The 22,818-nt window shown below is 50.0% G+C and overlaps 1 protein-coding gene across 1 annotated transcript in view; it reads left to right on the forward strand.

Moving 5' to 3' along the window:
- The window catches only part of dnah1 (dynein, axonemal, heavy chain 1), a 971,783-nt gene that overhangs the window by 383,848 nt on the left and 565,117 nt on the right, over positions 1 to 22,818 (forward strand). Inside the window, exons 40-42 of the mRNA XM_085999976.1 lie at positions 3,522 to 3,680; positions 6,521 to 6,662; positions 14,280 to 14,401. Of these exons, the coding sequence (XP_085856102.1) occupies positions 3,522 to 3,680; positions 6,521 to 6,662; positions 14,280 to 14,401 (423 nt within the window). The remainder of the gene's footprint in view (positions 1 to 3,521; positions 3,681 to 6,520; positions 6,663 to 14,279; positions 14,402 to 22,818) is intronic.

Genomic DNA, 22,818 nt, shown 5'->3' on the forward strand with positions numbered 1-22,818 from the left:
AGGCTGACGATCCGTGAGGCAGTTGCGCTATCGAGGGCGGAGACCACGTAGTAATAACGGGTCTGATCTGCGACGATGTTCCTGATGGTGAACTGGGCTTCAGCCTGGATAAACCAGGCGTCTGACTGTTGCTCCCAGAACTATGGCAGTTTCAGAGTCACGGCGTTCGCGTCCATGCTGAAGATCTTCCGCGAAAACTGTTCACGAAAGTTGGGGTCACCAATGTAGGAACGTGGGTTCCTAACTAAAAGACTGAGTTCTACTCAGGCGATCAAACAAAATGAACTTTAATGACGGTGGCATAGTGGTTAGCACTGTTGCCTCACAGCGCCAGGGACCCGGGTTCGAATCCGGCCTCGGGCGACTGTCTGTGTGGAGTTTGCACATTCTCCCCGTGTTTGCGTGGGTTTTCTCCGGGTGCTCCGGTTTCCTCCCACAGTCCAAAGATGTGTGGGTTAGGTTGATTGGCTATGATAAATTGACCCTTAGTGTTAGGGGGATTAAATACGGGGATAGGGTGGGATATGTGTTGGTGTAGGGGATCGGGTGGGATATGTGTCGGTGCAGGCTCGATGGGCCGAAATGGCCTCTATCTGCACTGTGGGGTTTCTGTGTTTCTGTGTTTCTGTGTGTGAAACAAACAGGCTTTAACAATAAACTGCAGGATAACATCGAATGTAGGTCTGCTCTCTCTGGAGGCTCCACGAGGACTGCCCCTGCAGTCCTGTGGCTCACGTCATCACGTTTTCCCGCCAGTGGGGGATCACGTGATGAACGGCGTGGCGTCATCACGTTTTAACCGCGCTGTTAAAGCAACCACACTCTGTACAGTTAAACAGCGAAAATAAATATACAGACTCAGACTGTAGTTAACATGTTGTTAAAGGAATTATGTACAAACGATCTGAGTCCTTTGGTGGCTCCGCCACAGCATCATGATTGCTGCCAGGATACTGGGCATTGACCTGCATGAGGCGCTGCCTATGGTCACACATCAGCTGGACACTGAGGGAGTGGAATCCCTTTTGGTTCTAGTATAGGGCAGAGTTGACATGCGGCACTCGCAAAGCGCTGTGTGTGCAATCATTGGCACTCTGCAACATGGGCAAGTCTGCAATCTTAGCAAAGCCGCGTGCTCACTCCGCCTGCTTGTCTCTGGCAGGAGAGAATGGAATGTAGTCCGCTTTCCTTGAATAGAGAGCCTCAGTGGCCTCCCTTACGCAACAGTGGACAGCAAACTGCGAGATGTTGCAAATATCTCCAGCTCCAGCCTGGAAGGAGCCAGACGCATGAAAGTTCATCGCCACGGTCACCTTCACAACCACTGGCAATGCAATCCTTGTCCTCCTCTGAGATTGCAGTTGTGGCTGCAGCAAGTGGCAGATTTCAATGAGGACGTCCTTACTGAAGCACAGACATCTCACATATTCTTCCTCGCTGAGGCTCAGGTAGAGAATTGCTCCCTGAACACCCTGGGCAGATATGGCCTCCTGCTGAGAGTCCTTCTCTCCCTCCTCCTCCTTCCTCTTCTAGCAGCTTGTCCTGCTCTGCATGGCCTCTGTTCATTCTTCAAGTCATGCTGTATTCGAAGGGGAGTGCCTACTAGTTCACCTATGTCTGGCAACAGGTGGTTTGTGCAGAAGCCTTGAAGTTAGCAAAAAGTCCTTCAGCACCTGCCACACCACTCCCTGTAGACTTTTGCAACTTCAAACAACTGTAGAAAGCGCCAACATTTGTAGAATTTCAGCAACAGCCAGAAGAAATCAACCAGTAGTTGATGATTCCTTTAATTAGCGCTGGTGGAGAGGTCCTTCCTACTGCTGAACGCTTGTTCAACTGTGTGAGCTTAAGTTGGCTGGAGCGTTGAGCTCCAAAATGGCACCGCTAGCATCAAATCAGCATTGGATGCTTATTGACATCATGATCTGCCTGCTCTGCATACTTCTAACGGATGTTAGCTGTGGCGTGCTAATGCCCTCACCAATATGGCATCCGGTGTGATTCGCCCCTCAAGTGTGATTCGTGCATCGAACCCCATTTTGGTACCCAAATTGCACCCATAGGGCACTACTGATCCCAATTTCACTCCACTACTTCTCTTTCAACTTCATCCTTAGCTGTTTCAGCTTGAAGAACATGGAATGAGACAGGACCTCATTATCATTTTTTTGTTCAGTTTCCCGTCCGGCAGCCGGGCGAATTTAAGAACTGGCCAGCAGCCAGGAGGGAACCCAAGTGGCAGGAGGCCACAGCCAGGTACACTTGGAGACTGATCCCATCAATTGGGAGGGAAAAAGATAGGCAGCGTGTTGGGGATGCATTCCCTGTATTTTAAGTCTTTAACCCCCGACCCTCTCTTACCCATCGTGTGGGGGGGTTAATATCGAGGCTAAACATATTAGGTTTCCATGTAAAAAATCAGTGGTTCCCACAGTTACTGACTAAAACTAGATAGTGTTAAGGCAGCATTTTTGTCTCATCCAAGACTCTAGGACTAGTTGACTTGTATTATCAGATCCATAGTACAAAGAGCTAATCAAAATATTCACTTCTATACACTCTTCCTTCTTCCTTGCAGTGTTGAAATCCAGATTCATCGTACTGTCTCGTACTAGAATGATACTGTCCATCTCCGCCCATGCCACAAGTTATCTGCTACTGAAACCCTCATCCATGCCATTGCTACCGCTAGACTCGAGTATTTCAATGCTCTCCTGGCTGGCCTTCCACCTTCCACCTTCCACCCTCCCTAAACTTGAGCTCATCCAAAACTCTGCTGTCCGTTTCCTAACTCACATCATCACCCCTGTACTCGCTGACCTACATTGGCTCCCGGTCTGGCAACGCCTCGATTTAAAAATTCACATCCTTGTTTCCAAATTCATCAGTGGCCCCACCCCTCCCTATCTTCGTAACCTCCTCCAGTCCTACAACCCGCCGAGATATCTGCGCTCCTCCAATTCTGGCCTCTTGTGCATCACCGATTTTAATTGCTCCACCATTGGCGGCCGTGCCTTCAACTGCCTGGGCCCTAAGCTCTGGAATCCCCTCCATAAACCTCTCTGCCTCTCTTTCATCTTTTAATATGCTCCTTAAAACCTACCTCTTTGACCAAGCTTTTGGTCACCTGTCCTAATATCTCCTTATGTGGCTCGGTGTCAAATTTGTTTGATAACGCTCCTGTGAAGTGCCGTGGGATGTTTTACTATATTAAAGGCGCTATATAAATGCAAATTGTTGTTGTTGTTCCATAGATACAGGCTATTTGGTCTATCAAGTCTGTGCCAAACTCTAACTTCTTTCCCAGTACCTCAGAACTGTAGAACTCTTTACCACCTTAGTCTTTCCCCCCACCCCCGCCACCCTCCTATAAGCTTGGCATCACCTAGCCACGACTCATGGATTCACCCTATATTCTCAACTACTCTTTTCAAATCTGGTTGTTTCTTGCACTATGTAATTTGGCTTTTCAACTGGGTTTCTCAATAAAAGCACAAAACATCATATCTTTCTTTGAACAGGGGGAGAGAGGCCCGTCACAAGAAAAACTGAAACTTGTGGGTGACTTAATCGAGCCCTGGTTTATTTTCTCCTTGCTCTGGAGCGTCGGTGGCACTGGTGATGCTGCAAGCTGTCTTACTTTCAGCCACTGGATGAGACGGAAGATGGCGGAGGAGAAGGTATGTTCATTTTAAATGAGTTGGCATATTGAGGTAAGGAACTCTAGTGTTGGAAAGTCAATTATTTCCAATTCTCTCCTTTCATCCTACCAACATGGTTTCATATTTTGTTTCTTTCCGCCTACGCATCAAAATACACCCATATGTGACTAAAGTCTCTAAAAAAGAGTACTTCATTAGATTTTCTCCATCTCATTAGCCTCTAAATTCCTCGAGACCGAATAAAAGTGTAAGTAAGTTTGCTTGCAAATATGCTTTTGAATAATATGTCTGGAACTTCTGACGTGTGGGAACAGTCCTGCTAGCATAGATCTTGTGAACAGGAAATTGGGACATATGAATGATGCCAGTCCCCTGATCTTTTTATACGAACACCATTTGCGGCTTTGAATCCAGCTCTCACACAGAATGTGCAAGAGCCTTATTATGCATTTTCAGTAAATGTATGCAGCCACCCCCGGCCCCCCCCCCTCCCCGCCCCCTTTCTGATTTTCATGTGGAAATCCCACCTGGCGTTAAATCTACCCATTCAAAGTGGGCATTAAAGGGCAGCAGTTACTAATACTAAATAATACTCAGCAGGTCAGGTAGCATCTTTGAAGAGAGAAACAGAGTTAACGTTTCAGGTCGATGACCTTTCATCAGAACTGGAAGAAGTTAAAGTTCTTTCCTCCCCCCTCCTCCTTTTTTCCCGGTCTCTGCACCTGCCCAAAAACTGCCAAATCTCCAACTTCTTCCAGCCCTGATGAAAGGCCATCAACCCAAAACAGCAACTCTGTTTCTCTCTCCATCAAGGCTGAGATAGATAGATTTTTGGACTCTAGGGGAATCAATGGGATATGGAGATCGGGCGGGAAAGTGGAGTTGAGGTCAATGATCAGCCATGATCTTATTGAATGATGGAGCAGGCTCGAGGGACTGTATTGGCTCCTCCTGCTCCTATTTCTTATGCTCTTATGGAGATGCCGCCCGACCTGCTGAGTGTTTCCAGCACTTTTCGTTCTTATTTAACTGGATGTTTTGTTCTGTGCTAGGTACAAAGACCTTCAGGCAGAGTATTTAACTGGATTAAAAACAGAAAATGCTGGAAACTAGTTACTAATACTAGTTACTAATACTGCATGCATTCATATAGAGACATTTTAACATGAAATGTTGTTATTCTTCGGTAATCCTTTGATGCTCCTTGCTTGCTGAATAAATTTTTTCCCATTTTCAAATTTGAGTTCATAGGCTTGATATTTACAACAAATAGGCATACGTACAAACAAAGTACAGTACATAGGAGTACACACACAGCCTAACAATTCATTCTTATACCCACACTAACCAACATTTTCTCACTCACCTATGCACACCAGCAAATTCTTGTTTTCACAAATGCATCACTTTCATTCTCTCCCTCTCGCCCTCTCTCTCATGCACAAACACACAACTCTACAAGTTCTGGAGTTCAGGGCAAAAAAACACATTAACCAGCTTTTGCTTTTCAAGGGAAGGGAGAGGGTGTGGTGCAGGGGAGGCCACAGCATTCCTTGTGAGGCCCAGAGGAGCAGTCCTCTTCCTAGCCCCACAAAGGAAGGTTTTAGACTTATCTGAAGGGCTCTTGACCAGCAGCAGACCTGTTCTTGCCTAACAGGAACGCCACAGTGATATCCCTGCTCAGGCCCCAGTTAAAACTGCATTGAGGATCCTATTGACATAAAAGGACCCCGATTTGCGTGGGTGCCTCATCCGCCCACAGAGGAAATGTTGGAGATTTGTAACCTGCTTGTTTTTAACTGTCCTGCCACACAATTTCCACTGGGCAGTAGGGTTAAAATCGACCCCTCTGTCTCTGTTACACACACAGATTAAACTAGAATTAAGAAACATTTCACACCTTACAAGACTGCGGAGGATTGCTCTGGTCACTAAGTGTAGAAATATTGTAAAGTTTTTTTTGGAATGCCTTTCCAATGTTGTTAAAACAGAGCAATCAGAATAAATCTTCCTCATCAATGGCAATGTAAATGTCTGAAGAAGCTCTTTTAACATGCTGAAAATAATTAACACCAACACTTGCTAATCACTGCTTTGTGAAATGACAACAGAAAATGCTGGAAAAACTCAGCAGGCCAGGCAACATCCGTGGAGAGAAAATAGAGTCAACGTTTCAGGTCAAAACCCCTTGTCAAGACTGAAAAAGCACAGGAAATGAAATAGATTAAAAGGCCAGTTTGGGGGCTGGGAGAGAACAAAAGAGAAGTGAAGAGACATTAAGAGGTATTCAAGACGAGACGAGATGGTGATAGGACTACTGGAGACAAAAGACGGCTCTAGATTAGGTGTGAAATGCGCTGGCAGAATGGGAGACAGCTGCCATGTGGGAGAGAAAAAAAGGGGGGGAGGGCCAAAACAAAGGTGTGGATAAAAAATATATAAGTAAAAATGTAATGGGGGCCGAGGTTATGGTCTGAAATTGTTGAACTCGATATTGAGTCTGGAAGGCTGTAAAGTGCCTAATCGGAAGATGAGGTGCTGTTCCTCGAGCTTACGCTGAGCTTCCATGGAACAATGCAAGAGCCCGAGTACAGTGAGGTCTGAGTGGGAATGGGGCGGTGAATTAAAATGACAGGCGACCGGAAGCTCGGGGTCATCCTTACGGACTGAACGGAGGTGTTCCTCAAAGCGGTCACCCAATCTGCGTTTGGTCTCCCCAATGTAGAGGAGACCACATCGTGAGCAGCGAATACAGTATACTAGATTGCAAGAAGTACAAGTACAAGTGCTTTGTGACTTATCTTTTGCACTGTACAAAAGAAAATGCTGAAATGAATAACCCACTCTTCCTATGGCAGATCGTTATTTGTTTCCCTGACAATGGGCTGGTGTATGATTACCAACTGGTTGATGCTGGATTCAGCAGCACGAGTCACGATGAGGATGAAATCGAGAAAGTAGTAAGTAAATTGCTGGGGCTGTGCTATCAGAAACTTCAATGTTTGAACTGATCTACTTGGATAACCTAATTACATTTTTGTTCTAATATTTTGTTAAGTGAGTCCCTAGGAAGCACTTACTAGGTGGAGAGAATTGGATGTGAATAAAAACAACTTCACAACTGCCCAAAGAGCCTGTCACTCATTTATGGGTATTTTTAAAAAAATCCTTCGGTTTGATAGCAGCAAGCAACATACTCCCACATTACCGTTGTGCTATCCACAAACTTTCTGAACCCCCCATTATAGACTCCAACCTCCAGATATCTGTTAATCAAGATTTAACCACTTTGCAGGCTTCCATTCAATATATAAAGTACCTGAATCCCGCTATTACATTACAGCTTGTGTTACTCCTGTGTATCCATTAGTCTGTATATAAACCACCTGAGCCACTTGATCAAGCAGCTGCCAATCTAAAAAAAAATCAAAATAACCACGATAAGTAGTGTGTAATTGACCTCAGGACCTATTGTTAACATTCAACTGTCAGTCAACCTCCTTCCTCCACTGGTTCACAATGCCACGCTTCGAGTAAGACACTTGGAGAGAATAATTGGCTCGCGCCCCCGTGCCCAAAATTCAATGGTAGCACCCCTAGCAGGAGGCAGGGCGCTATTGGAAGCGCTCCCCCTCCCTCTTGGGGTGCTCCCATTGAATATCGCGGCACTACGTGCAGCAGCGCCACATGCGCCGGCACGTAGCACCGTGGTACTGCAGGCCTCCCTCCCCTGATTAAAGGGGAGGGGCCTAGCACAGCACGCAATGGGGTCCTGCTGGACCACTGGGGAGCGGAGTGCCGGCAAAAGAGCCCGGCACTCAAGACGGCCGCAAAAACATCCCCCTGACCCTGTCAGACATAGCGTCCGGTGGTAGGTCAGGGGGCGCGATCCAAGTTTGCAGCCAGGGTGCGAGCGGGGCGCTGTGTATGGCGATGACGTCATCACCAGAGGCGCAGCACCTCGAGGCGCTACCGGCTACCGCTGCCGCTAATCTCCCGCTGAATTTCGCAGGAAGTGTTAGCAGTGCTGCGCTCGGGCGCCCCTCGGAGCGCTAACGGGAGGCACAAAGCAACCAAATTTTTCCCCCTTAATTGTGGAGTATAAGTGATCGGCCCAACTAGACATGGAGAGTGGCTTTCAGTTTCTAGTTCAATCTTTCAAGCCCTCTGATGATCTGTTGAAAACCATGCTCCTTTATACACCATAAATATATATTTTGCCTACGTCAATTGTACATGTCACTGATAAGACCTCATGACGTAGCTGTTCCTGATTCCCATGAAAACAGTCCATTCATGTAAACAGTGTAGTTGTTTATTCCAAAGCTACTTCCCTCAAACAAGACTTCTTGACTTAACTGTTCTTGAATCCTTTGAAGAATAGGCTTTATTAACCATTATCTTTCTATACTATAGTTAATGGATCCCTCTGCCTATGTTTCTTACACTAGCCATCAAAGTTATACTTTAATCACTCATGGCTGATGTCATTACTGTCGCTTATTTCCTTGCACAAGCACTTTTCATATATATAACACCTAAGACACTAAAAGTAGAAGACAAGCTATGTTTCTCTCTCACAACACTTCAAAGCCATCATGTTTATCTTGGAAAGTCAGTTGCTCTAAGATACAAGGAAGTTCAACTATTAACCCTTGACTCCCCAAGCTGTCCAACATATCACTCTCCAGGATGTCTAACACCTATTTAGATTACTTTCCCTACAGGGAGTTTAAAGGTACAGGCCAGAATAGAGCAAGATCCATCTTAGCAGGTTAATATAATAATGATGTATTCGACTCCAGATTACTTGTAAGTAATAACATGGGAGATTAGTTAAGGGCTGATTTACCAAGTGGACACTACCGGAGGAAATTTCACTCACTGACCTTGCATCTCAGAAATCCTGATGCGCTGCCCACAACTTTCGTCCATTGAAATCCCTGTCTGCACCTTGTGCTTGGAAAATCGGTCCGTAGTGTTTAATAATATTTTTGAGTCTACCATTTAAATAAAATGGCCTAGAAATTCCCTTGGGTTTGCGCCCATTTAGGGGCGCAAGAGTGGGTTGCGCCGGAAGTTGCGTCGCCGCTGAAATTAGGTGGGCCTTTAAATCGGCGTAAGCCGGTAGCGCTGCGCCAGCACCGATGACGTCATCGGTGTGCGCAGCGCCCCGGTACCGCCCGAAACCACGCCGATCCCCATCTTCAGTAGCGGCCGCTAACAACGTTTTGAAAACCTGGCCGTGCTGCAGCCTTAGAGGCGCTATTTAAAGCGGAGGTGCGGCCGGCCGCTTTTTCGGTGGCCGCCTGCCCGCACCTCCTTCCCCGGCCTCCTCCACCCCCCCCCCCCCGCGGCATTGCCGGCTGGTTTCCGTGGAGCCCGGCACTTCGCCGTTGTGCCGGGCTCTTTTGCCGGCACTTTCAACGGGGCTCCGGCCGTTGCAGGCACCTCCCCCTTAAGAGAAGGGGGAGGCCTGCAGTACAGCAGCCTGCCGCTCCGCATCGGGTGGCGCAGCGGGACCGGCAGCGCTGAAATTCACTTTCAGCGCCCCAAGCGGGGCGGGCACACCCTGTACCAGCGCCCGCTTCCGCTTTGGGGCGCTGAAAGTGAATTTGGGGCGGGCACAACTGGCTCGGCGGCGGGCGCTAAATTTCCGGCGCAAACGTGCTGGCGGGGCGTCACCGAATTTATAGGCCAATATGTTTTATTGCCTCTCTTTCAGTTCTTCTGCAACACATACTCTGATGAGACTGGCAGTAATACTGCTCCCGGGCCTTTGCTAATGTCATTGTGTGACCAGCTTCTAGGAGGCCCATGAGAATGATGACAGTGACTAATGGCACTGTTGTATTGCATTACCTTATGACAGCCAGCAATACTGAATTATACTGCTGGTTCCATATCATGACAAGGGAAAATACATGCACGCATGTTAACCCGCCTACTAGCATCCAAATGTCAGCAAAGGACCACCAGGACACTTAGTTAACATTAAAAAAAGATTACAAGTGTCTTATGAAAAGCTTACAGGCAGTCTGTAACTTGTTGACGTTCCTTATACTGCAACTGGTGCAAAGCAAAAACATCCAGCTCGCCTCAGAACTTTTCCTTTGCAAACCAAGATCAAAATCAGACACTTGCTGTGCAGTAAATTGCAGAAAGTTTCCTGTGTTACCTTCGGAGCATTAAGCCGCTTCTGTTGTGGAAAAAGTGAATTACAAATTTGTCTCTAGTTATTAAAATGAAGCATTGTCTGAATTTTAACACCAGTCATAGGAGAATATGAGACATAGTGATTAAGGGTTAGTGAAAGAAAATCAACAGTAATCTCCAAGTAGATGCAGTGAAAATACAGAAATGTGAGAGGCTTCATTAGACTTGCAGCTCTGACAGGATAGGGGATTACACATTGTTTTCAGTGACGTAATAAAACTCACTACGCACTTGGTTTGAGCATAAAGCAAGGCTTTAATCAACTTGTTTCAGAACATGGAGGTCTAGTTGTACTTCACTAGTTCCTTGTCTTACAAAATGTCCCTGGCAAGCTGGGGCCGACGCCTGAGTATTTATACTCCTTGGACGGCACCACCAGCTGGCCATCCAGCGTTATTTCACGAGTAGTTTCTTGATGAATGATGAGATTTATAACATTCTTCCTGCCTAAAAGATATGGAAGTCCGACGACTTCCTTTTAGCGCATTAGGCGGACCACGAATAGCCGCAGTCTTTTAGATTTTTGCTTATGGCTAGAAGGCACGTCTACCCGGACTGTGTCTTGGTCCCTGGGCCGCTTGATCCGTACCGGTGGATCAACAGGGCCCATGTTGCTCTGATCGACGAGAGGGAGGCTGGGGAGATCGTGACTCCGGATGCGGGTCCCCACAGGCGCAGAGCTGGCTTCATCATGTTGGATAGCCGGGGATTGACTGTCGTCCTGGCCTCAGGTGGCCATCCCACGGGGAGCGCTCGGCTCCCCGAGTGGATCCGGCGGGGCAGCTGGCAGATCTCTTGATGCCCCAGGTAGGGCGTCATCTTCAGGGGAGCGCAGAGTGTCGGCATCATCCCCGTGGGTCCCTCTATCGGTTGGGTCCGTGGAACCGGCCGGACAGGGAGCCAGGTCCCGGAACGAAACGGTGGACTCCCGGCCATCAGGGTACCGCACGTGCACGTATGTGGGGTTGACGTCCGTGAGTTCTACCTCGTCGACTAGAGGATCGGTTTTAGATGCTCAGATGAATCTTCGGAGCAGCACGGGGCCGGGAGCTGCCAACCATGATGGTAGAGACGTCCCATGGGTGGAGCGACGCTGGAAGCTGAAGAATCGCTCGTGAGGTGTGACATTGGTAGACATAGAAAGGAGAGACCTGATGGAATGCAACACATCAGGGAGCATAGTTTCCCACTGCTGGTCTGGTAGGTTGCGTGACCTCAGCGCAAGATGAACAGCGTTTCAAATGATAGCATTGTATCTCTCAACCTGTCCGTTACCGATGGGATGGTACGGTGTCGTTTTACTTGTGGCGATTCCCCGTTGGGAGAGATAACTTTTGAGTTCGCTTGACATGAAGGAGGGACCCCGATCAGAGTGGATGAAATTGGCCGTACCGCAAAGGGAAAAGACTTGATCAAGGCATTTGATCACTGTGGAAGTAAGCATATTAGGACAGGGGAAAGCAAAGGGAAAGCATGAATATTCATCCACCATAGTCAGTAAGTAGGTGTTTCGCGTTGAGGAAGTCAATGGCCCTTTAAAGTCAATGCTGAGTCGCTGTATGAGTGAGCCATCCGATGGACGGAAGAATTGCGGTTTTAATTCCGCACAAATTCTACAGGAGGAGCACGTTCTTTTCACATCTTCCGTAGAAAATGGGAGATTTTTAGATCGCACAAAGTGCAACATATGGGTAATGCCAGGATGGCATAAGTCAGAATGAAGATCCGCTAGAGTCAAAGATGACATAGAAGAGTAGAATGCCCGCGTGAGGGTATCCGGGGCCACATTCTCTTTGCCGGGTCGATAATGTATGGTGTATCCAAAGGCAGCCAATTCCATCTTCCAGAGTTGTATTTTGTTATTCTTGATCTTAGTGCGTTTCCGGTTATCCAGCATAAAGGCCACGGAGCGCTGATCGGTTATAAGTGTGAAATGGCGACGAGAGAGAAAATTACTCCATTTATGTACCGCTTTGATGTTGGCCGTAGCCTCCTTCTCGACAGGAGGATAATGGAGCTCGCTACCCTGCAAAGTTCTGGACAGAATTGCAACGGGTCGACCACCTTGATTCAAGGTAGCAGAGATCGCCACATCCGATGCATCACACTCGACCACGAAAGGAAGATTTTCATCAATGGAACGAAGCGTGGCTTTTTCCAGTTGTCGCTTGAGGAGGTTGAAAGCTGAAATAGCCGTTGCCTCTAATGGAAATGACTTTGCGTTAAGTAGGGGCTGGATCTTGTCGGAGAAGTGGGGTATCCATTTTGCATAATAGGCGAACATGCCGAGTGCCCGACGAAGAGAGCCGAGATTCGTAGGGGGAGGGAGCTCCTGAAGTGGACGAAGTCACTCCGGATCCGGTTTGATGACACCATTGCCCACCCAGTAGCCAAGGATGTTGACTGATGGTACTGATTTCACAGATTTTGACTCATTTAATGTTAAGTTGCGACGACGGAGAACGTCAAAAAATTTCTGGAGGTTGTCATCATGCTCCTTCTGGTCATGACCAGCAATGGTGATATTATCCAGATATGGAAAAGTGTCCATTAAGTTCTCCTGTTTGACTAGGCTATCCATTGCCCGTTGAAAGACAGTCACCCCATTGGTGACCCCAAATGGAAGGCGACAAAACTGGTAAATCCGACCATTGGCCTCAAAGGCCGTATACTTTTTGTCAGAGTCCTTTAATGGCACTTGATGATACGCGCTCTTTAAATCAAAAGTTGAAAATACCTTGTAGTTGGCAAGGTTATTGACCATGTCATCGATGCGTGGTAGTGGGTAGGCATCCAGGTCGGTATACTGGTTAATAGTTTGCGAGTAATTGATGCAAAGACGTTTCTTGTGTTGCTTCAGAGGATTTTTAACAATGACGACTTGAGCCCGCCAGGAAGATGAACATGGCTCAATGATACTGTCAGTGAGAGATTTCTGTCTCGCTAAAGGATCAATCATCTTGTAATGTTATAAATCTCATCATTCGCCAAGGAACTACTCGTGAAATAATGCTGGACGGCCAGCTGGTGGCGCCATCCAAGGAGTATAAATACTCGGGCATCGGCCCCAGCTTGCCAGGGACATTTTGTAAGACAAGGAACTAGTGAAGTACAACTAGACCTCCATGTTCTGAAACAAGTTGATTAAATTGACGTAATAAAACTCACTACACACTTGGTTTGAGCATAAAGCAAGACTTTAATCAACAGCGTGAAGGAAGACAACAACATTAATCCAGTTTGTCACTACGATGAAGAGCTCAAATGCCAGATAACAGAAACTAAGGGCTGGATTTTGCCGGCGCTTAGTGGGCGGTTTTGGAGGCGGGTCAAAGGGTAAAAGCATTTTGATTGACGGCCGGTTGCGATCCCACCATCAACCCGCCTCAAGTGTCGGGTCCCCGATTTGTGCATGCATTCGACACCTAGTGGCGGGAAGAGGATTAAAGTCAATTACCTGCCTATTAACAGGTAGCTGCTAGTAGTTGATAGGCTATTTTTGAATTTTGCTGCTTCTGCCTTGGGTTTCCCGATGTCCGGACACCATGCCAGGTAAGTGTGGCGTGTTGTGAGTCTGCTGTAATGTTTGTGGAATGATGACAACTGCAGCAGTGGTGTGAAGGATCCAATGGTGCACTGGTGAGTCTCTGAGGTAAGAAAATGTTAGGTTACGAGTTTTGAAATCCATGTCTAGTGCCACCTCATTGGGAGGCCCTCTCTCACTAGTGACAGATCGCTTCTGTCACCTCACCTGCAGCTGCCATCTATTTCAGCCTATGGAGGGAGTCATTGGAGAGCCTGGGCGTGAGAGCTCACCTTTGTACAGTGATTGTTAGTGTTTGCAGTACCTCAATGCTGTCAAACACTGAGAAATCAACTGTCAAAAAAAAATTGTGCGTGTCCCTTTAAGAAAACCGGCAGATGACGCGTCATCAAATGATGTCATCTGTCCGGCTTCCTCTTAATTGGCCGGCAAGCCCACAGGGTGGGCTCAACAAGGTCAATCAACGTAAAATCATGTCTGTTGGCCGGATGCAGTTGGGGGCGGGACTGGAAGCCGGAAACCACCTGACCCACATCCAACCCGCCTCCATTGAAAAAATCGCGCCCTAAGATTTAGTAATTTAAAATTGGAAGGGAAGGTGGATGAAACTTTTTTTTTTAACCCAAATGGGAATAAGAGGTGTGGAATAAGTACCAGGGTGTAGCATAAATCGGTTCTAGAGACAATTGGATTTGTTTGTGGACAGAATGGATTGAAAGACACTGCGAAATGGCAGATAGATGGTTTGATCAATGAAAAAAGACCCTTGCCTATTTCTAAGAATTTTTGGGGGAGAAATTGGGTGTGTAACATCCGTTTTTTAGGCACTACGCGGCTTCCTAACGCTCAAAAATTAGGTCCAAGATGCATGTGCACACTTCCGATGGATAGTGCGCAGGATGCCATCTTGGTAAAGGGGTTTGCACGCGTGCACCTAACGACCGCCAGCAGCATGTGCAGCAGACAGATTATGACGTCAGTAAGTATGCAATGCTGATTTTACGCCAGCACTGGCATTTTCGAACATCACGCTCCAGCATACGTACTGTCTTAATTCACACAGCTGTACACACGCGTTACACGAAATGAAGGACCCCCCACCAGTGCTATTTAAAGGGATCATGAACTACCTACAGGTTAGTTTTGGATTATTTCTTCTGGCTGATGGTGCAATATTCGAACTAAGCTCCAAAAACAACGCGTTTTTGGAGCTTTTCTATACTTGGCTAAAGTTTGAATAGTTTACAGGGAGTGGTCTAGCTGGTGCTAAGTACTTCTTTGTTGATTTAACAGTTTGTGCTGAAACAAGTTGCTTCTAGACATGGATGGCCTGGTAGGGCTTCCTCTAGGAATTGAGCATGATTGGGAAAATGAAGAGAGGCCACGCAGAGCAGGACAGCTGCTAGAATAGGGAGGAAGGGGGAGAAAGACTCTCAGCAGGAGCCCATATCTGCCCAGTGTCTTTAGGGAGCAATTCTCTTAACTCAACATCAGCGAGGATCAATGCTTGAGACGTCTTAGCTTCACAAAAGAGGTCGTGACTGAAACCAGGCAACTGCTGCAGCCACAGCTGGAACTTCAAAGCCGGGCAAGGACAGCATTGCCTGTGGCTGTCAAATTGACTGTGGCTCTTAACTTTTATGCGTCTAGCTCTTCAAGGCTGCTGCTGGAGATATCAGCAACATCTCGCAGTTTGCAGTACACTGCTGCATAAGGGAGGTCACTGAGGCTCTCTATACTCAGAGACAGTTTCATCTCATTCCCTCTTGCCAGGGACAAGCAGGGGGAGTGAGCACGAGGGTTTGCACAGATTGCAGTCTTCCCCATGGTGCAGGGTGCCACTGACTGCACGCACATGGCCTTGCATGCACCTCATATGAACTTAGCCATATTCATGAGCCGAAAGGGATTCCACTCCCTCATTTTACAGCTAGTGTGCGACCACAAGCAGCACATCATGCAAGTCAAAGGCTAGCTATTGGGCAACAAAGGTTATCCACTCATGACATGGCTCATGTCTCCGGTCCGGAACCCACGCACACGTGCACAGCAAGTCTACAATGAGAGCCATTCTGCCACAAGGAACATTATAGAGCATGCCATCGGAGTCCTCAAGCAATGCTTCCACTGCCTGGACTGCTCTAGAGGAGTCCTGCAGTGCTCAGCTGAGCGGGTATCAAGATTTGTGGTAGTATACTGTATGCTGCACAACCTGGCCATTATGAGGGAACAGCCCTTGCTATCACCTATCAGATGAGAAGCTGGGGAGGAGGAGGAGCAAGTGAAGGAGGAGCAAGTGCAACAGGAAGTGGAAGAACATGAAGAGGAAGGGAGACTACAACATAGACAGCTCCTTTCTGCCCGGGCTCGACATGATCAAATAATTCATGCGCGATTTCAGTAACAAAATCAGAACAAAAATAAAAAACACCAGAAAATGCCCATTCTAATCCAATTTTATAAATTCAATCATGACATAATGCATACAAAAATAAACTAATTGCCCTCATGCATTCCCTTAGTGCCTGTCTCCATGTCCCTTTGCCTATCTTAGTACTCCTACAAGGTGTTTCCCCAGTGGCTGCAGCATGGGTGGTGAAAGGCTGCTGGCCTTCAATTGAGGAGACAGCAGATGGTCTTGGAGCACAGGCTTTCTGGCAGGTTTTTCCAGTTCACCAAGCATTTGGTTATGTACACCCATCAGCCTGGCCCATCAAAGTCCTCATCTGACTCCTCTGCAGCAAAACTAGTGTACAAATTCACCCTCCAGCGAGCTGGCACCTGCACTATCCTTTCCCCCCCTTCTTGGCTCCCATGCACTTGTGCCCAGTGTCTCACCACATGCAGAGATTCCCCCTCTATCCTAGCCTCTAAAATACACATAGTGACAGTCTCTGAGCTGGTGGCTGTGAGTGTAAGATCGAGTGATGGTGCCTATTCATTGTCACTGTCTTCTTCCTCTTCCTTCACTAACTGGGAAGGTTCCAGTTCTTGGATATCTGAAATGAAAAAGGGACAAGGGTTGGGTTGTAGTGAGGGGAGTGGAGAAAGTAAGACATGTGTGTTTATACCATCTGCAGCTTGTAAGTCAGAAGAGATTGTGGGATGAGGGAGAGGTGGGATGAGAGAAATTGGATTAGGTATGTAGATACCTTCATCATCGATCCCTCCAGCCCAGCCAGTGGTCATGGCCTCAGTGATGCCGCTTCCCATGATGGCCAGCACTGTCTCCTGCATGGGGGTTAAATCATGCAGACACACTTCTCCAGTTCTTTCCTGCTGCCTGCTGTTATGCACCACCTTCTCCTGCAAAAAAGAGGGAAGTGTGTCAGTGAGTGTTGTGCAATATGTTTGGGTGATGTGGCAGTCATGGTTGACTAGCTGCCAGTGTGCATGAGCTGTTGACAGAAATTATTGGTAGGTGGGTGATGATGGTGTAGAGAACTGAGCAGTGGATGAGGCTAGTGATGCAGTTGGTAGGATATGCCATTTGAAGATTAACTCATGGACCTTGACAACTTGTTTCAGATTGTTAAACTTCTTCCTGTACTGCATCCATGTTCTCGGAGCAACACTCCTGGCATTGACCTCCGCTGCTACTTCTTCTCTCTGTCTCCTGAGCATATGTCTGAAGGGCAACCTTTCCTCCTGTGGATTCAGGACATCTTTCCTCCTTTCCACCTCTTCCACTAAGACCTCCAGTGCATTGTTTGAAAACCTTGGTGCTCACTCTCTTGCATGTGTAGCCATTGCTCAAAGTATCACAGGCAAAATGGAGTTTTGAAAAATCTCCCATCACTTCTTGCAGCCACAATGCACCTCCCTTTTAAGAGGTGCAGGCTGACTTTAAGTAGTGCTAGCCTCTCACAATATCGGGCCTCCTGCTAATGCTTGCAGCCAATGAACAGCGCAAGTAGCACTGGCTGCATGAAGCAATCATGTAAAAGAGCTGGCAGCGCCAATTTAATGTGCTGCCTGCAATATAATGAACAGCGCGGGTTAATCACGTACCACGATCCCCACGCCCGTTTTTGGACATTAGCCAATTTCTCCCCCCTTATGTCCTTAGACAGCTCTTATCTTATATATATAAATCGGTACATCTGTCTGTCTGTCTGTCATTCTGTCATTCTGTCTGTCATCGCCTGTGCGTCTGTCGGGCTATGCGCTCGAAAGTTACAGGGCGTACCTACGCGCGCGTTACCTCCAAAGAAAGCTTACGCTTCCGAGACGGTTTTAAGCGTATTTACGTTTCGGCCGGGCTAAAATCGCGCCCGCGGTATCCCAAAAACCTTCAACGTTCCGCTCATTAGCATCTCATTATCCGCTCATTAGCGACAGAGTGACCTCGAGCTCGACCAATCGTACGCCGTGTTGCTGGCGTGTGCCGCCGGGCCAATCGGTGCGTGTGTGGCCGGGCTTTATCGTTCTGAACCGAGGTGAGTCGCCGCCACCTTGATTCCAAACTTTTCCTTTCTTTTTCCCGCTTTCTGCGTCTTAAAAAAAAACGTTGCTTTTAAAACACATATTGTTTTAAAAAAAAATGATTTAGAAAGTAATTAACTTATCTAATCTCATTAATTTTCCTACCTTTCCCCGTTTTTCCAGGTAGGCCTAGAAGCCTCGGCGTCTCCTCCGCACCCACGCCCAAGCTAGGCACCTCCCGGCCCCACTCGAAGGCTGGAGGGCCGAGCCTCAGCCCAGCGCCGCTTAGGGTGCGCGCGCAGCAGGAGCTGAGACGCGGCGTCTCTCTCTGGCTCGGCCGGGGGGCGGGGCTTGCCGCAATCGGTGGTCTTCACCTCGGGGGGGGGGCGCGACCCTCGGGGGGGGGGCCGCGACCCTCGGGAGGGGCCGCGCGCGCAGCAGGAGCAGCTGAGACGCGGCGTCTCTCTCTCTGGCTCGGCCGGGGGGCAGGGCTTGGTCAGCGTCACGGTTACCCTGGCAACCGGGCCCGCCGGCCGAGCCAGAGAGAGACGCCGCATCTCAGCTCCTGCTGCGCGCGCAATCGGCGGTCTTCACCTGGGGGGGGGGCGCTACCCTCGGGGGGGGCGCGACCCTCGGGGGGGGCCCCCCGCCCTCCCTCCCCCTCGCTCCCCCCTCCCCCCCGCCCTCCCTTCCCCCCCCCGCCCCGCCCTCCCCCCCGCCCTCCCTTCCCCCCTTTTCCCCCCCGCCCTCCCTTCCCCCCCCTCCCTTCCCCCCCTCCCTTCCCCCCCGCCCTCCCTTCCCCCCTCCCTTCCCCCCTCCCTTCCCCCCCCGCCCTCACCCCCTCCCCTCCCCCCCCCGCCCTCCCTTCCCCCCCTCCCTCCCCCTCCCCTCCTCCCCCTCCCCTCCTCCCCCTCCCCTCCCCCCCCCCCTCCCCTCTCCCCTCCCCCTCCCCTCCCCTCCCTCTCTTCCCCCCAATCCTACGCTTTGGTCACCTGACGGTCGACCAATCGGTGCATGTGTGGGCGGGCCTTATCATTCTGAACCGAGGTGAGTCGCCGCCATCTTGATTCCAAACTTTTCCTTTCTTTTTCCCGCTTTCTGCGTTTTTAAAAAAAACGTTGCTTTTAAAACACATATTGTTTTAAAAAAAAAAGATTTACAAAGTAATTAACTTATCTAATCTCATTAATTTTCCTACCTTTCCCCGTTTTTCCAGGTAGGCTGGCCGGGCTGGGCTCTCGGGAGTGCTGATCTCGGGCGGGGCTTGGAGAGCGGGAAGGGTTATCCCGGCAACCGGGCCCGCCGGCCGTCTCTCAGCCGCAATCGGCGCTCTTCAAGCCAGCTCGGGAGGGCGGGGCCATGTCAGTGCGTGGGGGGGGCACGGAGCTCCGTGGAGACATCGCCAGCGCTGGGCTCGGGTGCTTTGTGGGCTGCGGACGAACAGCGGCTGCGGACCTCCAGCTGACCAGGGCGCTGGACTCGGCTGGGCCATGTCTTTGCCTCACGGCCAACGGCATCAGGGTGACGGCCGAGGGAACGCGTTCATCCAGGTGCCGAGGCCCGGGCCCCGGGGCGGAAAGAGGGATTGGAGCAGGGGATGAGGGCTCGGGCAGGGGAGGGGGAGGAAGGGGGGAGGAGAGGGAGGAAGGGGGTAGGGGGTGGGAGGAGAGGGAGGAGGAGGGGGTAGGGAGGTGGTGAGAGGGAGGAGAGGAGGGGAGAGGGAGGAGAGAGAGGAGGGGAGGGGGAGGAGAGAGAGGAGGGGAGGGGGAGAGAGAGGGGAGGGGGAGGAGCGAGAGGGTGGGGGGGGGCGAGAGAGGGTGGGGAGAGGGGGGGGGAGCGAGAGAGGTTGGGGAGAGGGGGGTGGAGGGCAGGGAGAGGGAGAGGGGGGGAGAGGGAGAGAAGGGAGGGGAGAGGGAGAGAGTGTAAAGCAGGGAGAGACGGGGAGGGAGAGAGAGAGGGTGAGGAAGGGAGAGAGTGAAGGGGTGGGACAGGGAGGGAAAGAGTGAGGGGGTGGGAGAGCTTACCTTCTTCCTTCGCAGGGGTCCATCGGGCCACCTTCCACCCCCGTCGCGCTCTCTCTCTTCCCCCCCAGTCGCGATCTCTCTTCCCCCCCAGTCGCGCTCTCTCTCCCCCCCCCCCCAGTCGCGCTCTCTCTTCCCCCCCCCCAGTCGCGCTCTGTCCTTCTGTCTGTCTGTCGTCACGTGTGCGTCTGTCTGGTATGCGCTCGAAAGTTATAGAGCGTACCTACACATGTGTTACGTCGAAAGAAAGCTTACCTTTCCGAAACGGTCTTAAGCGTATTTACGTTTCGGCCGGGCAAAATCGCGCCCGCGGTATCCGAAAAACCTTCAACATTCCGCTCATTAGCATCTCATTATCCGCTCATTAGCGACAGAGTGACCTCGAGGTCTTATCGTTCTGAACCGAGGTGAGTAGCCGCCAGCTTGCTTCCATTCTTTTTCCTGCTTTCTGCGTCTTTCTTTTCAAGTATACATTTCCAGCAAAATAAAATTGAATTTATTAAATTGTTTTAAAAAAAACTTCATTCATTTGTAAATATTTTCTCTAACCTGAAGATTCTTTTTCCTACCTTTCCCCGTTTTTGATAGGCCTGAAAGCCTGGGTGTTTCTTGCCCAGCCATGCCCGACCTAGGTAATTCTCCCACGGCTTCTGCTAAGCTCCTCACCCCCGCCCCCCCCACACCGTGTCACGTTACCCGGGGCAACGGCGTCAGCCACGAGGGTCAGGGTGCGCGCGCAGCAGGAGCAGCTGAGACGCGGCGTCTCTCTCTGTTCCGCGTTCGGCTCGGGCGGGGGGGGGCGGGGGCTCTCGGGAGTGCGGATCTCGGCCGGGGATTGGTGAGCGGGAAGGGTTACCCCGGCAACCGGGCGTGGCCGTCTCTCAGCCTCAAGCCGGCTCACGCCTGTTCTCGGGGCTTGGCTCCATTTGCGGCCGCGGGCCACTCGCCCTCTCTCTTTCCCTCTGTCTCTCTCCCCCCCTCCTCTCCCCCCTCCTCTCCCCCGCCCTCCTCCCCCCCTCCCCTCTCCCCCCCGCCCTCCTCCCCCCCCTCCCGTCCCCGCCCTCCTCCCCCTCCCCTCCCTCCCCTCTCCCCTCCCCTCCCCCTCCCCTCCCCCGCCGTCCCCCCCGCCCTCCCCCCTCCCCGCCCTCCCCCCCTCCCCGCCCTCTCCCCCTCCCCACCCTCTCCCCCTCCCCGCCCTCTCCCTCCCCGCCCTCTCTTCCCCCCAGTCGCTCTCTCTCTTCCCCCCAGTCGCTCTCTCTCTTCCCCCCAGTCGCTCTCTCTCTCTCTTCCAACAACAACATGCCCTCGAAAAAGCCTCGGCACCGCCGGGCACTTCAGCTAGTCTATATATATAAACGGATCAATCTGTCTATCTGTCTGTCTGTCCTTTGGTGTGCGTCTGTCCGGCTATGCACTCGAAAGTTATAGAGCGTACCTACACGTGCGTAACATCAAAAGAAAGCTTACGATTCCAAAACGGTCATAAGCGTATTTACATTTCGGCCGGACAAAAATTGCGCCCGCGGTATCCAAAAAACGTTCAACATTCCGCTCATTAGCATCTCATTATCCGCTCATTAGCGATAGAGTGACCTCGAGGTCGACCAATCGTACGCCGGGTTCCTGGCGCGTGCGGGCGGGCCCTCCTACAGTCGAGTGACGGGACGATTGACCAATCCTACGCTTCGGTGACCTGACGGTCGACCAATCGGTGCGTGTGTGGGCGGGCTTTATCGTTCTGAACCGAGGTGAGTCGCCGCCATCTTGATTCCAAACTTTTCATTTCTTTTTCCCGCTTTCTGCATGTTTCTTTTCAAATCTACATTTCCAGCAAAAAAAAAAGTTGCTTTTAAAACACAAATTGTTTTTTAAAAAAGTTAATTAATTTGTAAATCTTTTCTCTAACCTCTATAATTCTCCAACCTTTCACCGTTTTTCCAGGCCCGGGGCCTAGGCTTCTCCAACTGCCAGCAGTGCAACTCTGGACCCAAGCTCCCGGCCTAGACAGAGACAAACACTGGCAGAGGGGAGAGGGTGTGCTGCCTCAGCTCCATTCCCGGGGTCAGTAGGTGGGGAGGCTTCATAAGCAACTGGGGTAGGTCGCAAGCCCTGAATAATAATCTGAAGATCCTGTGTTTGCAGCTGAGGAAATTTCTTCTGCTGACAGCCCCAGGTTAACGGCAGCCATCTTTGTCAAGGAGGGCGAAAAGTTTCAGTGCGATGCCATTTTGATTCAGTGTGTAACAGAGTGCATGCGCGGCCATCTTAGTACAGGAACATAGAGTGGGTGGGGCTTCTGTGCTCCCAATCGGGTCCAGGTGACCGAGACAGACAATCAACTGTGTGGGCGGGGCCTAATCTTTCCAACTGAAAAGCAAGCGGCGGCCATTGTTTGTGATACAACACACTGAGAGGTGAGCACCCCTTTTTTAATAAAAAGATTGGTGAGGTTGTAAAGTGTATGTTACAGAAAGATTTACCAAAAATGTTTTATAAGTACAGGAAACTTTGTGCTATCCGGAGGTGAGCTATCCGGCAACCTGGAGCCACTGGCAAAAATCAGCAGCCGTTTTTTATTCTTTTTTTTTGTTTTTTTTGCTTTGTTTGAACAGTCAAGCTGTGCAAGGTAAGGTCTGTAGCTATAGCAACAGCTTTAGCTACAGAGCTTTAGGGCCACACCTGAGTGTTTAGAAGCTGTTGCGAAGCAACAGTGTTTGTTGTCAAATACGGAGATAAGAATCTCCGTATCTCTCAACATGAACTCTGGAGAGTAGGGCAGTTTTGAGGCAAGGCAGCAGCTCAGTCCCGGGGTGCCGGATAGCACAAAGTTTCCTGTACTTTAAGTTTATCTCCCCCCTCCCTTCACGCCTCCCCCACATCCCCCCCCGGCCCCCCCCTCCACCCCCCACCCCCCCCCTCCCTCTCCCCCCCTTCCCCCCCCACCCCCCTC

The sequence above is a fragment of the Somniosus microcephalus genome, chromosome 11 (assembly GCF_052327205.1).
Source record: "Somniosus microcephalus isolate GS21.2 chromosome 11, FLI_Smic_1.0, whole genome shotgun sequence".
NCBI classification, from domain to species: domain Eukaryota; kingdom Metazoa; phylum Chordata; class Chondrichthyes; order Squaliformes; family Somniosidae; genus Somniosus; species Somniosus microcephalus.